Source organism: Pristiophorus japonicus, chromosome 19 (genome assembly GCF_044704955.1).
Source record: "Pristiophorus japonicus isolate sPriJap1 chromosome 19, sPriJap1.hap1, whole genome shotgun sequence".
Lineage (NCBI taxonomy): Eukaryota > Metazoa > Chordata > Chondrichthyes > Pristiophoridae > Pristiophorus > Pristiophorus japonicus.
Genome location: NC_091995.1, coordinates 43,378,752 through 43,394,884, shown reverse-complemented (window position 1 = coordinate 43,394,884; position 16,133 = coordinate 43,378,752). Strand labels below are relative to the sequence as shown.

General features: G+C 50.6%; 1 protein-coding gene across 1 annotated transcript in view; it reads right to left on the bottom strand.

Annotated features, from left to right (window-relative positions):
* LOC139230192 (collagen alpha-1(XI) chain-like) overlaps positions 1 to 9,794 on the bottom strand; it is a 202,843-nt gene extending 193,049 nt beyond the window's left edge. The window contains exon 1 of the mRNA XM_070862033.1: positions 9,670 to 9,794. Within this exon, the coding sequence (XP_070718134.1) occupies positions 9,670 to 9,784 (115 nt within the window). The 5' untranslated portion in view covers positions 9,785 to 9,794. The remainder of the gene's footprint in view (positions 1 to 9,669) is intronic.
* Between the last annotated feature and the right edge of the window lie 6,339 nt (positions 9,795 to 16,133).

The window sequence follows — 16,133 nt, the reverse complement described above, 5'->3', positions numbered from 1 at the left end:
CTGCAGTCAGCTGGGAGCCGGGCCAGACTCTCCACACACACACACTCCGCTCATTCATTACCTCACATACCTAGGCACAGCGCCGGCCATTCAGGGCCGAGTATTCGGCTTTCCATTTCTTTCTCCATCACTTCAAGCTTCTCCCTTTATTCAGTCACATATTCCTGCAGGCAGCCATGCTCCGCCTCCCCCCCACTCACATCCTCTCGCCTTCGTTTTTTAAAAAATTGGGATTCGACGCGGTGTTCAGTCAACCCTTCCCTTCAGCTGCAATAAATCACTTGCTCGCTTCTTCAGCCGCCCACCCCACGCCAAACAGCCAAGCAATTGACCATGGTGGCAGCCGAGTGCCATTCCTTGCAGTCGCAATTTCTTCACTGCAATTCAGCGTCCAGGAAATAAACCATGAAACACACACGCACACAGAGTCAGTGCCGCCACTCAGAGGCAGCGGGCACACGCGGGCGATGCCACCCTCTGGATGGCTCAGCCCATCCTCCACAGAACAGACAGTGCGGCGTCCAGGGTAGCTCGCAGCCTGCCAAACGCTCCACTGTCGGCGTTTCAGCTCAATCCAGGAGCCCCCTCACACAGCGCTGGGCAAAGTCAGACAATGCTCGGGGGCAGGGGCGGATTAACCATGGGCTGCAGCCCCAGGCCCACCAACAATAGGCTGACCAAATAAATGTAGGAAAAAACATATAAGGCCTCCCAAATAGGCTGAATAGAAGAGACAATAAGAGAAGAAAACAAGACCGCCGTTTATACCTATATACACTAATGTACTATATATACTAATGTACCTATATACACTGATGTACTATATATACTAATGTACCTATATACACTAATGTACTATATATACTAATGTACCTATATACACTGATGTACTATATATACTAGTGCACCTATATACACTGATGTACTATTTACACTAATGTACCTATACACACTGATGTACTATATATACTAATGTACCTATATACACTGATGTACTATATATACTAATGTACCTACATACACTAATGTACTATATACACTAATGTACCAATATACACTGATGTACTATATATACTAATGTACCTATATACACTGATGTACTATTTACACTAATGTACCTATATACACTAATGTACTATATACACTAATGTACCTATATACAGAAGTACCTATATACACTAATGTACCTATATACAGAAGTACCTATATCCACGAATGTACCTATATGCAGAAGTATCTATATACACTAATGCACCCATATACAGAAGTACCTATATACACTAATGTACTATATACACTAAGTACCTATATACACTAATGTACCTATATACACTAATGTACCTATATACAGAAGTACCTATATACAGAAGTACCTATATACAGAAGTACCCATGTACACTAATGCACCTATATACAGAAGTACCTATATACAGAAGTACCTATATATACTAATGTTCCTATATACAGAAGTACCTATATACACTAATGTACCTATATACTGAAGTACCTACATACACTAATGTACCTATATACACTAATGTACCTATATACAGAAGTACCTGTATACACTAATGTACCTATATACAGAAGTACCTATATACACTAATATACCTATATACTGAAGTATCTATATACACTAATGTACCTATATACACTAATATACCTATATACAGAAGTACTTATATACACTAATGTACCTATATACACTAATGTACCTATATACACTAATTACCTCTATATCAAAGTACCTATATACACTAATGTACCTCTATACCGAAGTACCTACATACACTACTGTACCTACAGACAGAAATACCTATATACACGAATGTACCTATATACAGAAGTACCTTTATACACTAATGTACCTATATACAGAAGTATCTATATACACTAATGTACCTATATACAGAAGTACCTATATACACTAATGTATCTATATACACTAACGTATCTATATACACTAACGTACCTATATACACTAATGTACCTTTCTACACAAGTACCTATTACACTAATGTGCCTATATACAGAAGTACCTATATACACTAATGCACCTATATACAGAAGTACCTATATACACGAATGTACCTATATACCGAAGTACCTATATACACTAATGTACCTATATACAGAAGTACCTATATACACGAATGTACCTATATACAGAAGTACCTATATACACTAATATACCTATATACAGAAGTACTTATATACACTAATGTACCTATATACACAAGTACCTATATACACTAATGTACCTATATACACAAGTACCTATTACACTAATGTACCTATATACAGAACAGAATATCAGCCTGTTTTATTTCGCATGTTATTGAGAGAAATCTGCATACATGTATAGGAGTCTAGTATTGCAATGTTACCAGAACCAGAATTATATGCCTACTTGATACAGAATATATGCTTTCATTGTTGAATATACTGGCCGATGTTTTCACACTCAGAATCAGAATCATACACGTAATGTAATGAACATGAACAAATATAACTATAGGCCCATTCGGATCAGTTTGCCCCAGGTCCATCAGGCCCTTAATCCGGCCCTGGGTGGGGGGGGGGACCTGTAGATGGGGACCAGAGCACAATGGTGAGTGGATCATCCTGGAGGCTACACCTTTGGTCTAGTTTGTATCCAATATAAGGTTAGTTGCATAGTGGTAGTGTTGCTGGACCAGTAGTCCAGAGGCCTGGTCTGATGATCCGGAGATGTGACTTCCATTCCCAGCACGGCAGCTGGGGAATTTAAGTTCAGTTAATTAAATAAACCTGAAATTAAAATAATGACCATTATCAGTTAAGATGACCATGGAACTGCTGGATTTTTTTTTGGTTAAAAATCCATCTGGTTCATTAATGTCCTTCAGAGAAACAAGCCTGGCCTTTATGTGATTCCAGACACACAGTAATGTGGTTGCCTCTGAAATAGCCTAGCTATTTAGGGATGGGCAATAAATGCTGGACTTGGCAGTGATGCGCATATCTCGTGAATAAAAAAATGTATATTGTACTTCGATTTGTTTAGCTAAATGTTGATAATAAGCCATAATGTAGAAACAACATAACCTCTCCCAATCTACTGGCCCAGAGGCTCAGTGATGCAAATTCCTTCCAGAACCAGACAACTTGCAGGTATAGGAGCCAGTAGAGGGAGGTTTATCCACAGCACCCCCGCCCCCACCTTCCACTCTTTGCCCCTGGGTGCTGACCCTGGTGATGTCAGGGCACTAGTGGGGTGACGAGGGGAGGTTGGTGGTCCAAGCACGCTGAACTTCAGCTTGGTCTCCAGTGAGTGTTCAAAGACCAGGCCCTCAAATCTAGCACCAAGATTATGGTCTACAGGGCTGTAGTAATACCCGCCCTCTTGTATGGCTCAGAGACATGGACCATGTACAGTAGACACCTCAAATCACTAGAGAAGTACCACCAACAATGTCTCCGCAAGATCCTACAAATTCCCTAGGCGGACAGACAGACCAACGTTAGTGTTCTTGATCAGGCCACCATCCCTAGCATCGAAGCACTGACCACACTCGACCAGCTCCGTTGGGCGGGCCACATTGTCCGCATGCCCGACACAAGACTCCCAAAGCAAGCGCTCTACTCAGAACTCCTACACGGCAAGCGAGCTTCAGATAGGCAGAGGAAACGTTACAGAGACACCCTCAAAGCTTCCCTGATAAAAGTGCAACATCCCCACCGACATCTGGGAGTCCCTGGACAAAGATCGCCCCAAGTGGAGGAAGAGCATCTGGGAGGGCGCTGAGCATCTCGAGTCTCATTGCAGACAGCATGCAGAAAGCAAGTGCAGGCAACGGAAGGAGCGTGCGGCAAACCAGACTCCCCACCCACCCTTTCCTTCAACCACTGTCTGTCCCACCTGTGACAGAGACTGTAATTCCCGTATTGGACTGTTCAGTCACCTGAGAACTCACTTTTAGAGTGGAAGCAAGTCTTCCTCGATTTCGAGGTACTGCTCATGATGGTCTCCAGAACTCTTGCCCAGCTCTGGGAGGAGAAAGATGTGAAAAGTGTGTGTGTGTGTGTGTGTGTGTGGGGGGGGGGGGGGGTCACTTTTACCAGGACCCTGTGTGAACTATGCCCCCCCTCCTGTCCCACATTGTACTTGTCAGGCGATCAGAGGACTGCAGCCAAACACTGATAGACGCCAGGCACCTGGGCAGGTTGGAGGGACACCATTGATGTCTATCGACGGGCCAGCCTCCCTGCTCCTGCTACTGCCACGTCTGCACTGGGCTGTTACTTTCTCTAAAAAGCCCTTTTCAACCACAGGGCCTGAAACACGTCCCTTGTGTGTTTGTTTTTTTTTTATATCCCCTCCCTTCTCCTCGACCGCAAAACGGCAATCTGACTGGCTCCATTCATCCGCACTTCCTGACCAATCAGGGCCTCGCAGGACACGTTGGACAAGAGGCCCTTTCATCGGCGGAGCAACATCATACAGGCCCTGTCTGCCCGGGCAGCTCGGTATTGAAAGGCGTAGAGATTTGTTGGGGGGGTTCAGAGGCGTGACTCAATAGCACTCTATCCTTTGATAGAATCCCCCCCCCACACACACACACATCATACAACACAAGTCTACACCAGAATTGGGATTAGCCAATAACCCATCACGTGCAACCCTCCAGAACCTTTTGTACACATGGGGGGCTCAGCGACCCCATAATAATAATGGCGCCTTTGAGTCATAAACCATTCGTGGGCATCGTGCGTTGTTCTCGCTGGCAGTGCAGAGCCAAAAAGCACTGGGCCAGAGCTATGGATCAGCATCCTATGGGCTTGACACACCAACAGCTGGATAGCCACAGTGCCTTGTATCTGTCCCTCTGAAGGGAATGGTAACGATAGCTTGCCTGCCTTTTTTTTAATGTGGAGAGAGGGTCACGATCCCTTTCCTCATAATGTTACAGGCTAGCCAAGTGTTGGGAGTCTGAAACATACCCCTTCCCCCCTGTTTTCTTGCCACGGGTCTCGTATACAGCTGTGAAGAGAATGGGAGTTAGGTGCCCCCTACATTGCCAGAGCTGCACTTTGGTGTCAGGAGTTGACTGGTATCCCAGGCCCCTCCCCAGTGTTGCCTGTACAGGTTCAGTGTACACCTACTGTAAAAGAACGTGTTAGAGCCGGTGGCTGAGGCTGAGAATGGGTTCACACCTGTACATGTGGAGCACGCAGCCCCCGCCCTCCCTCAAACATCTCACATGTTCAGCTTCGAGAGCCAAGGAGCCCAACATCTTGTCTAAGGTGCAACAGTCTGTCAGGAGGAGTGTGCCCGTGAGCCGCGTTTTGGCCACACATCATTCTGGCGCCACTCTCACTGTTCCCATCGGTTAATACCGGCCCAGGGTGGTGCTTCCCACGGGCTCGGTGCTCATAAACCTCTGGGATCGTGACCTTGTCACTGAAGGATCCAGTGACATGGGGCTAAATGGAAGCTTTCACACCACGCCTTCTGCTTGTGGCGAATACAACTCCGGGCCCCTGCCAGGGAAGAGCTGATGTCTTCTCGGCGGAGGCCCCAAGTCTGACATGATTCCATCTTGCCCCATTACTCGGACCGGACCGGACTCGAACCGGTCAATCCACGGGACCTCACGCCGCTCCCTCGCAGGAGAGAAACCTTCAGCTCTCAGCCTGCCCCGAACCTTGCTCCTGACTCTATTCCCAAGCGTCTGAAGCATCATGCTGCGTGTGGGGGAACAAGGTTGAGCTGGTGGGAGAAGTAACTCGGGGAGTGGGGTGGGGTCCGAGGAGGCATCAAGCGTAGAGTCAATGAGAAGTCGATAGCGCCGGGGGGCCAAAGCTTTCCCATGAAGCAAGGACCCCCCTACTCCCCTTCAAATGTCCCAGCCCTCCCAACTGTGCCAGTGGCAACTATCACTGTAGGTCCACGGACAGTCAGCGCTGCCTGCACACCTTTCAAGTACACACACCAAAGAGACTGGGTTCCTCACACAACCAATGCAATCTGTTACTCCCAGATACTTTCCAGAAACCTTGCTCCCCCACCCATACACACACCTTTACTGGCAAGGGCTGGAGAGCTCATAGGTTGTAGGTACATCATAGCCCCCATCCCTCAGCCGAGGCCGGTCGGGGGCAGGGCGAGGCCGCTTGCCCCTATCCCCGTATCTTGTTGCTGGCGATTTGAGCCATCCAGCAAGAGGGAACATTTCGCTGTCCAAAGTTCCCAATTGGCGAAACGGGAGGCGGACTGCCCCGTCCCCCTTCCCGAATGGGGAGCAGACAAGGGTCCTGCAACTCTCCCCGGGTTGTTGTAAAAGACGGAAAGAGAGGGGACGGAGGAAGAGCGGTAGGTGGTTATTCGGGGTCTGGTCACCGTGCCAAGTCCCGAGAGAGCTGTGCGGTTAAAATGACACTTGTCCAGCCGCCCCACAGTCGGCTTAATTCTGCATCTCCACAAGGCAGCTCAGGTAGACCACACGGTAGCACTGCGAGGCAGACAATTCAAATATTCCAACACATACACACATATATCTTAAAAAAACATCCTTGGAACCTCTGCACTGCGGATTGACATTTCCCCCAGCCCCGAGACTGTCCTGTATAGAGGTAGCACCTGCCTTCATCGAATCTTAAAAGCACAGAAGGAGTGTATTCGGCCCACCGTAACCTTGCCGGCCCTTTGAGAGAGCCACCCAATTGGCCCCACAGCCCCCGCTCCCTCCCCACAGCCCTGCCAAGGTTGCCTTTTCCAGTAGATCATCCGAGTGAGTTTAGGAAAGTTCCGATTGAATCTGTTCCCACCGCCCTGTCAGGCTGAAAGGCCACTTCGAAGGAGATCGCTTCGAGTCCTATTAGCGGATTGCAGTTCATTGACAAAATCCGCCGCGTCCTTAACGGCGCCCGTGGACACAGGGCTGCCGGTATGTTGTTTACTCTCGCACACGCTTGCCACAAATGCAGCCCGCCTGCTAAAGGAGCGGGGAATGCAGGAGCAATTTCTCCCATGCACACACCGACTTCAGGTCAAATATCCACACTGTAAGTGGCTCAACACTTGGGGGAGGGGAGGTCAGATTAGAAAAAAATCCATTCATTTGTATACATATATATAAAGTTTGTAGATCACAGGCGAGTGTGAGAGGGTCTCCTTCTAATATTGTACCTGCATTGAATGGATCAGCATACAGTGGGAGTGCATCAGTAGCAAGGGTTCGAGGTTTGTGACTTAACAATCAACACTTTTGATGTGAATACCCTTCAAATGGCATCCCACAGAGGGTAAGTTGTTTGCCACCTATGCCACGCGAGAGCCGGCACACGAATGGTTAATCCTACATGCAGCACGGGGTTAAACCTCCACTCGACAGATATAGCACCCCGCTCTCACACAGATGCCTACTAAATATACCCCTCCACTCCGCACACTCAAAGCTTCTCTCCTCTCCTGCTCCTCACTCCGCACTGAGGATTCTGTCTCCAAATAAAAGCGCAGTCGAGATGTCCTGAGGGAGGGCGGGGGAGAGAAAGGAGGGAAGGGGGGAGGTTATTGAACGGCGTCCGTATAATTCAGGGGGTGATTGAGTGCTTGTGCTGTGTGCCCTCCTGACACCGACTGCCACGTTTTCAGGCTGGTCGACTTGTCTATTTGTAACGCGGAATATTCATAGTAGCAGTCAAAAGGCCACGCCGCAAGTTAAAAATACACAGGGTGGGAGGAATAATAAGCCACCTTTTAATTTAAATGCAGCAAGACGTTCAAAAACATCTAAAAAAGCCGTTCCTCAGTCACCGCAAGGCAAGGACCTGGTATAATATTTGACCAGAGTTCATTTGAACTGATCGGTCACCTCACAACCTTGGCCCACAACCCTTATATATATAAAGGACCGTTTCAAAGATTCGGATTGCGTTTGGTGTCTCAATAGCATCAGGACTGTTGACGCTCAGTCAATAATTGAACAGCCCCGGTTCCCCCAAAAGCGTCCATTTATGGCGGGTGGGTGCAAATATTGACATCTCTCACTCCGGGGGCCCTTGCCACCTTCCGTGCCCCGAGAGAGAGGATGGTGACGAGGATTCAACTCAACAAAGGGCCCGACCATACCTACCATCCGTATGGGCCACCGGTACTAGACCAGTCAGTCACCAGCTGGCTCAATAACCACCACGGTCAATTCATTCAGCACTGGATATGGAGCGGTGTGCGTGTGTGCTTGTGACTACAAATAACCCAATGAGGAATTGCAGCAGAGTAAAAACGAAAGAAGCGGATGAGGATAACCGCCCCCCCCCCTGCCCCCCTCCCCCCAACAACCCACGCACAGAATGGTTCACGACAGGGTCCCGTTTAGTCGATCCTTAGCAATCCTTCTGCTGACAGATTGGGTAAGTGGCCCAATCTGACCTGGCCGAATGCCCTCTCAATACATAGAGCGAGGTGGAATAAGAGGCACTGGCGAGGTTGGATGGACACACGACCTTGCACCCCCCCCCCCCCCCCCCCCCAACGAGCTGGCTCTGATATTGGTCAGATTAGACTGGATGGTCAACTTTCAGCAAACGGGAATGTCAGTCTCTGACAGTACAGTGTGAGCATCTTAAATACCGCACAACTATCGTCTCAACACCCCCCTCCCCACACACACACACCTTGTGTCCCTTAGCCAGATTAATGCGCATTAATGTCACAACTCCGATAACCTGGATTCGCCGGGATATTGGGCTAAAACACACAATCGCGACCGCGACGGGGTTTTTTTTTTGACTGATCAACATTCTGACAGCGAATTGCAACAGAGTGGCGACCGGTGTCAGTAAAGTGCAGAGGTGAGGGATAGCGGTTTGAGATGGGCTGGCAATCTGATACCAATAGATGGCGTCTCTCACTCTTTCTCTCTCCCCCCCCCCCCCCCCCCCCCCACCCCTCCCCTCCCCTCCCACCACCTCCAGTGTGTGAGCAGAGCCCTCTGGAACCGCAATCAGCAACTCTGCTGGAGAAAAGGTATGGGTTGGCAGAAGCGTCAGCCAGCTGGGGTCCTCCTGCCCCGATACCTCCCACTCCCACACAGTCCCATTCACAGCGAGAGGCTTTTGACAGACAGCCCCTGCTCTGATTGACACTTTCCCATCAATCGGCCCCTTTCACTCCCCTTCACTTCGGACTTACCGCTGGCCCGAATGCAGTTCGCAGCCGTTCACCCAGGTGAAGATCACTTTTTTTTAAAAAAGCACAATTCTTGCAGCATTCTCAATCATGAGAACTTTTTGTTTTTGCTGTTGCAAAAGTTTGCAACTTTGCTTTGCACGCGGGATGGTCTCTGACCGCATCATTTGAGGAAGACGGTACACAGCTCGGCACAGAGGTGCAAATAGGCAAGCACTCCCCACAATGGGCTTTCTCTGACTTGAATTTTCCAACTGCCTCACTTTGCTATCTTTGTTCAGCTGTCTCCCTGTCTCTCTCCACCCCCCCCCCCCCACCACCAACCCCCATCTCACCCCCCCCCCCCACCCTTTCCCTTTCCTTCCCACTTTGCCCGACTTATCTATCCTTGCACTGACCACAACAGTTCGACCCGGTCAGCAGAAATAATCTTGACGGTGACAATTTCAAAACAAAACAAAAAAAATATATATCCAAAAACAAAGCGCTTCTCTTACCTGCCCGCACTCCCGACGATTGCCACAGGGCTAATGTCAAAGTTAAAATAGATAAACTCGTGTCCCACATCCAGCTTTTTCTCCTGCTTCGCGAAGGAGAGCTCTTCAAATCCATGGTCGCCGGCTCCCACCAGTGAAACGGGGGGTCACTTTCCTGTTACTGTGGAGGGTGGACTCCAATGTAGGAGGGTGGGGGGCGGGGGCGGGGGCTGGGATGGATTGGTGAGTGTGTGTGTGTGAGGTTGAAACCTTCAGCGAGGATCAGCAAGGTGTGTGTGTGTGCTTGTTGGGAGAGCCCAGCCTTGTGTGTCCAGTCTATAGCTCCATGAAGTCGCTGTGCCTTGGGCCGGTGTCTCTGGCGTTGGGAGCTGCAGCGATTGGGGCGGTGGAGGCGCTCTGCTGCCCTTTTCGCCTTAAGCTGCTGGTTTAACGCTGGCTGATTTTGTTGAGTTGCCCCTGCCTCCTTTGCTCAGATGGGAGTGATATGTGCTGAATGAACCATGCCCCCTTCTGCTCCGGCTCCGCCACTCACTCGAATGACACCCAGGCGCAACTCCTAACTTGCCCCCGGGCTCCGGCGCCGCCGCCGCCGGCCAATGGCAGCGCCGCCAATCCCCGGCCGCCAACTTTCCGCCAATCGCCGCGCCGCGGCTACCTGCCGGGCCCCTCGTCCATTGGTCCGGGGCCGCCCAGGGGGCGGGGCGGCGGGCCGGGCCCGGCTTCTGTGACGTCAGGGCTCAGCCCCGCCCCCTCCCCCCGGCCAATCAGGGGGCTGCGGGAGGTGAGAGGCGGTAACTTCAAACAGGGCGAGCCCGGCCCAGAGATTCGTGCACACGTTCAAAGTGACCCAGGAGTGAACGCAGAGAGAGAGAGAGAGAAGACAGACAGCTCCACACAAACACAGACAGTTCGACACAGACAGAGCCAGACAGTTCTACACAGAAACAGACCCAGACAGCTCTCTACAGACACAGAGCCAGACAGCTCAACACAGACACAGCCAGACACATAGCTCTGCACAGATACAGAGCCAGACAGACAGCTCTACACAGACACAGACCCAGACAGCACTACACAGACACTGAGAACCAGACAGCTCTATACAGACACAGACCCAGACAGCTCTACACAGAGACAGAGACCCAGACAACTCTACACAGACAGAGACCCAGACAACTCTACACAGGCACAGACCCAGACAGCTCTACATAGACACAGACCCAGACAGCTCTACCCAGACACAGAGACCCAGACAAACAGCTCTACACAGACACAGAGCCAGACAGACAGCTCTAAACAGACACAGACCCAGACAGCTCTACACAGACATAGAGACCCAGACAGCTCGACACAGACACAGAGCCAGACAGCTCTATACAGACACAGAGACCCAGGCAGCACGACACAGACACAGAGACCCAGACAGCTCGACACAGACACAGAGCCAGACAGACAGCTCTACACAGACACAGACCCAGACAGACAGCTCCCCACAGACACAGAGCCAGACAGCTCGACATAGACACAGAGCCAGACAGCGCTACACAGGAACAGAGCCAGACAGCGCTACAAAGACACAGGTACAGAGCCAGGCACAGAGCCAGATAGCGCTACACAGACACAGAGCCAGACAGAGAACCAGACAGCACTACACAGACACAGAGCCAGACAGCGCTACACAGACACAGAGCCAGACAGCGCTACACAGACACAGATACAGAGCCAGACACAGAGCCAAGCAGCTCTACACAGACACAGAGTCAGACAGCACTACACAGACACAGAGCCAAGCAGCTCTACACAGACAGAGAGCTAGACAGCACTACACAGACAGAGAGGGCCAGACAGCACTACACAGAAACAGAGCCAGACAGCACTACACAGACACAGAGAGCCAGACAGCACTACACAGACACAGAGCCAGACAGCACTACACAGACACAGATACAGAGCCAGACAGCACTATACAGACACACATACAGAGCCAGACAGCACTACACAGACACAGAGCCAGACAGCACTACACAGACACAGATACAGAGCCAGACAGCACTACACAGACACAGAGAGCCAGACAGCGCGACACAGACACAGATACAGAGCCAGACAGCACTAAACAGACATAGAGAGCCAGACAGCACTACACAGACACATATACAGAGCCAGACAGCACTACACAGACACAGAGCCAGACAGCACTACACAGACACAGAGCCAGACAACTCTACACAGACACAGACACAGAGCCAGACAGCACCACACAGACACAGAGACCCAGACAGCACTACACAGACTCAGAGAGCCAAACAGCACTACACAGACACAGAGCCAGACAGCACCACACAGACACAGAGAGCCAGACAGCTCTACACAGACACAGATACAGAGCCAGACAGCACCACACAGACACACATACAGAGCCAGACAGCACTACACAGACACAGAGCCAGACAACTCTACACAGACACAGACACAGAGCCAGACAGCACCACACAGACACAGAGACCCAGACAGCACTACACAGACACAGAGAGCCAGACAGCACTACACAGACACAGAGAGCCAGACAGCTCTACACAGACACAGATACAGAGTCAGACAGCACCACACAGACACAGAGCCCTACAGCACTACACAGACACACAGAGCCAGACATCATTACACACACAGAGAGCCAGACAGCGCTACACAGATACAGAGCCAGACAGCTCTACACAGACACAGATACAGAGCCAGACAGCACTACACAGACACAGACACAGAGCCAGACAGCACTACACAGACACAGAGCCAGACAGCACTACACAGACACAGATACGGAGCCAGACAGCACTACACAGACACAGAGAGCCAGACAGCACTACACAGACACAGATACAGAGCCAGACAGCACTAAACAGACATAGAGAGCCAGACAGCACTACACAGACACAGACACAGAGACCCAGACAGCACTACACAGACACAGAGACCCAAACAGCACTACACAGACACAGATAGCCAGACAACTCTACACAGACACAGAGAGCCAGACAGCTCTACACAGACACAGATACAGAGCTAGACAGCACTTACACAGACACAGAGCCATACAGCACTACACAGACTCACAGAGCCAGACAGCACGACACAGACACAGAGCCAGACAGCGCTATACAGATACAGAGCCAGACAGCTCTACACAGACACAGATACAGAGCCAGACAGCACTACACAGACACAGACACAGAGGCAGACAGCACTACACAGACACAGACACAGAGCCAGACAACACTACACAGACACAGACACAGAGTCAGACAGCACTACACAGACACAGGCACAGACACAGAGCCAGACAGCGCTACACAGACACAGAGCCAGACAGCACAACACAGACACAGATACAGAGCCAGACACAGAGCCAAGCAGCTCTACACAGACACAGACCCAGACAGCACCACACAGACACAGAGCCGAGCAGCTCCACACAGACACAGAGCCAGACAGCACTACACAGACAGAAAGAGCCAGACAGCACTACACAGACACAGAGCCAGAAAGCACTACACAAACACAGATACAGAGCCAGAAAGCACTACACAGACACAGACACAGAGCCAGACAGCACTACACAGACACAGAGCCAGACAGCACGACACAGACACAGAGTGCCAGACAACTCTACACAGACACAGACACAGAGCCAGACAGCACCACACAGGCACAGAGACCCAGACAACTCTACACAGACACAGACACAGAGCCAGACAGCACTACACAGACACAGAGAGCCAGACAACTCTACACAGACACAGACACAGAGACCCAGACAGCACTACACAGACACAGGGAGCCAGACAGCTCTACACAGACACAGATACAGAGCCAGACAGCACTACACAGACAGAGAGAGCCAGACAGCAGTACACAGACACAGAGCCAGACAGCGCTACACAGACACAGAGAGCCAGACAGCACTACACCGACACAGAGCCAGACAGCACTACACAGAACCAGAGAGCCAGACAGCACTACACAGACACAGAGCCAGACAGCACTACACAGACACAAACACAGAGCCAGACAGCACCACACAGACACAGAGACCCAGACAGCACTACACAGACATAGAGAGCCAGACAGCTCTACAGAGACACAGAGAGCCAGACAGCATTACACAGACACAGACACAGAGCCAGACAGCACTACACAGACACAGAGCCATACAGCACTACACAGACACAGAGAGCCAGACAGCACTACACAGACACAGATACAGAGCCAGACAGCACTACACAGACACAGAGCCATACAGCACTACACAGACATAGAGAGCAAGACAGCACTACACAGACACACATACAGAGCCAGACAGCACTACACAGACACAGATACAGAGCCAGACAGCGCTACACAGACACAGATACAGAACCAGACAGCACTACACAGACACAGAGAGCCAGACAGCACTACACAGACACACATACAGAGCCAGACAGCACTACACAGACACAGATACAGAGCCAGACAGCACTACACAGACACAGAGCCAGACAACTCTACATAGACACAGACACAGAGCCAGACAGCACCACACAGACACAGCGACCCAGACAGCACTACACAGACACAGAGAGCCAGACAGCACTACACAGACACAGAGAGCCAGACAGCACTACACAGGCACAGACACAGATACAGAGCCAGACAGCTCTACACAGACACAGATACAGAGCCAGACAGCTCTACACAGATACAGAGCCAGACAGCTCTACACAGACACAGATACAGAGCCAGACAGCACTACACAGACACAGACACAGAGCCAGACAGCACTACACAGACACAGAGCCAGACAGCACTACACAGACACAGATACAGAGCCAGACAGCACTACACAGACACAGAGAGCCAGACAGCACGACACAGGCACAGACACAGATACAGAACCAGACAGCTCTACACAGACACAGATACAGAGCCAGACAGCACTACACAGGCACAGACACAGAGCCAGACAGCACTACACAGACACAGAGCCAGACAGCACTACACAGACACAGATACAGAGCCAGACAGGACTACACAGACACAGAGAGCCAGACAGCGCTACACAGACACAGATACAGAGCCAGACAGCACTAAACAGACATAGAGAGCCAGACAGCACTACACAGACACAGATACAGAGCCAGACAGCACTACACAGACACAGAGCCATACAGCACTACACAGACATAGAGAGCCAGACAGCACTACACAGACACACATACAGAGCCAGACAGCACTACACAGACACAGATACAGAGCCAGACAGCGCTACACAGACACAGATACAGAGCCAGACAGCACTACACAGACACAGACACAGAGCCAGACAGCACTACACAGACACAGAGCCAGACAGCACTACACAGACACAGATACGGAGCCAGACAGCACTACACAGACACAGAGAGCCAGACAGCACTACACAGACACAGATACAGAGCCAGACAGCACTAAACAGACATAGAGAGCCAGACAGCACTACACAGACACAGACACAGAGACCCAGACAGCACTACACAGACACAGAGACCCAAACAGCACTACACAGACACAGATAGCCAGACAACTCTACACAGACACAGAGAGCCAGGCAGCTCTACACAGACACAGATACAGAGCTAGACAGCACTTACACAGACACAGAGCCATACAGCACTACACAGACTCACAGAGCCAGACAGCACGACACAGACACAGAGCCAGACAGCGCTATACAGATACAGAGCCAGACAGCTCTACACAGACACAGATACAGAGCCAGACAGCACTACACAGACACAGACACAGAGGCAGACAGCACTACACAGACACAGACACAGAGCCAGACAACACTACACAGACACAGACACAGAGTCAGACAGCACTACACAGACACAGGCACAGACACAGAGCCAGACAGCGCTACACAGACACAGAGCCAGACAGCACAACACAGACACAGATACAGAGCCAGACACAGAGCCAAGCAGCTCTACACAGACACAGACCCAGACAGCACCACACAGACACAGAGCCGAGCAGCTCCACACAGACACAGAGCCAGACAGCACTACACAGACAGAAAGAGCCAGACAGCACTACACAGACACAGAGCCAGAAAGCACTACACAAACACAGATACAGAGCCAGAAAGCACTACACAGACACAGACACAGAGCCAGACAGCACTACACAGACACAGAGCCAGACAGCACGACACAGACACAGAGTGCCAGACAACTCTACACAGACACAGACACAGAGCCAGACAGCACCACACAGGCACAGAGACCCAGACAACTCTACACAGACACAGACACAGAGCCAGACAGCACTACACAGACACAGAGAGCCAGACAACTCTACACAGACACAGACACAGAGACCCAGACAGCACTACACAGACACAGGGAGCCAGACAGCTCTACACAGACACAGATACAGAGCCAGAC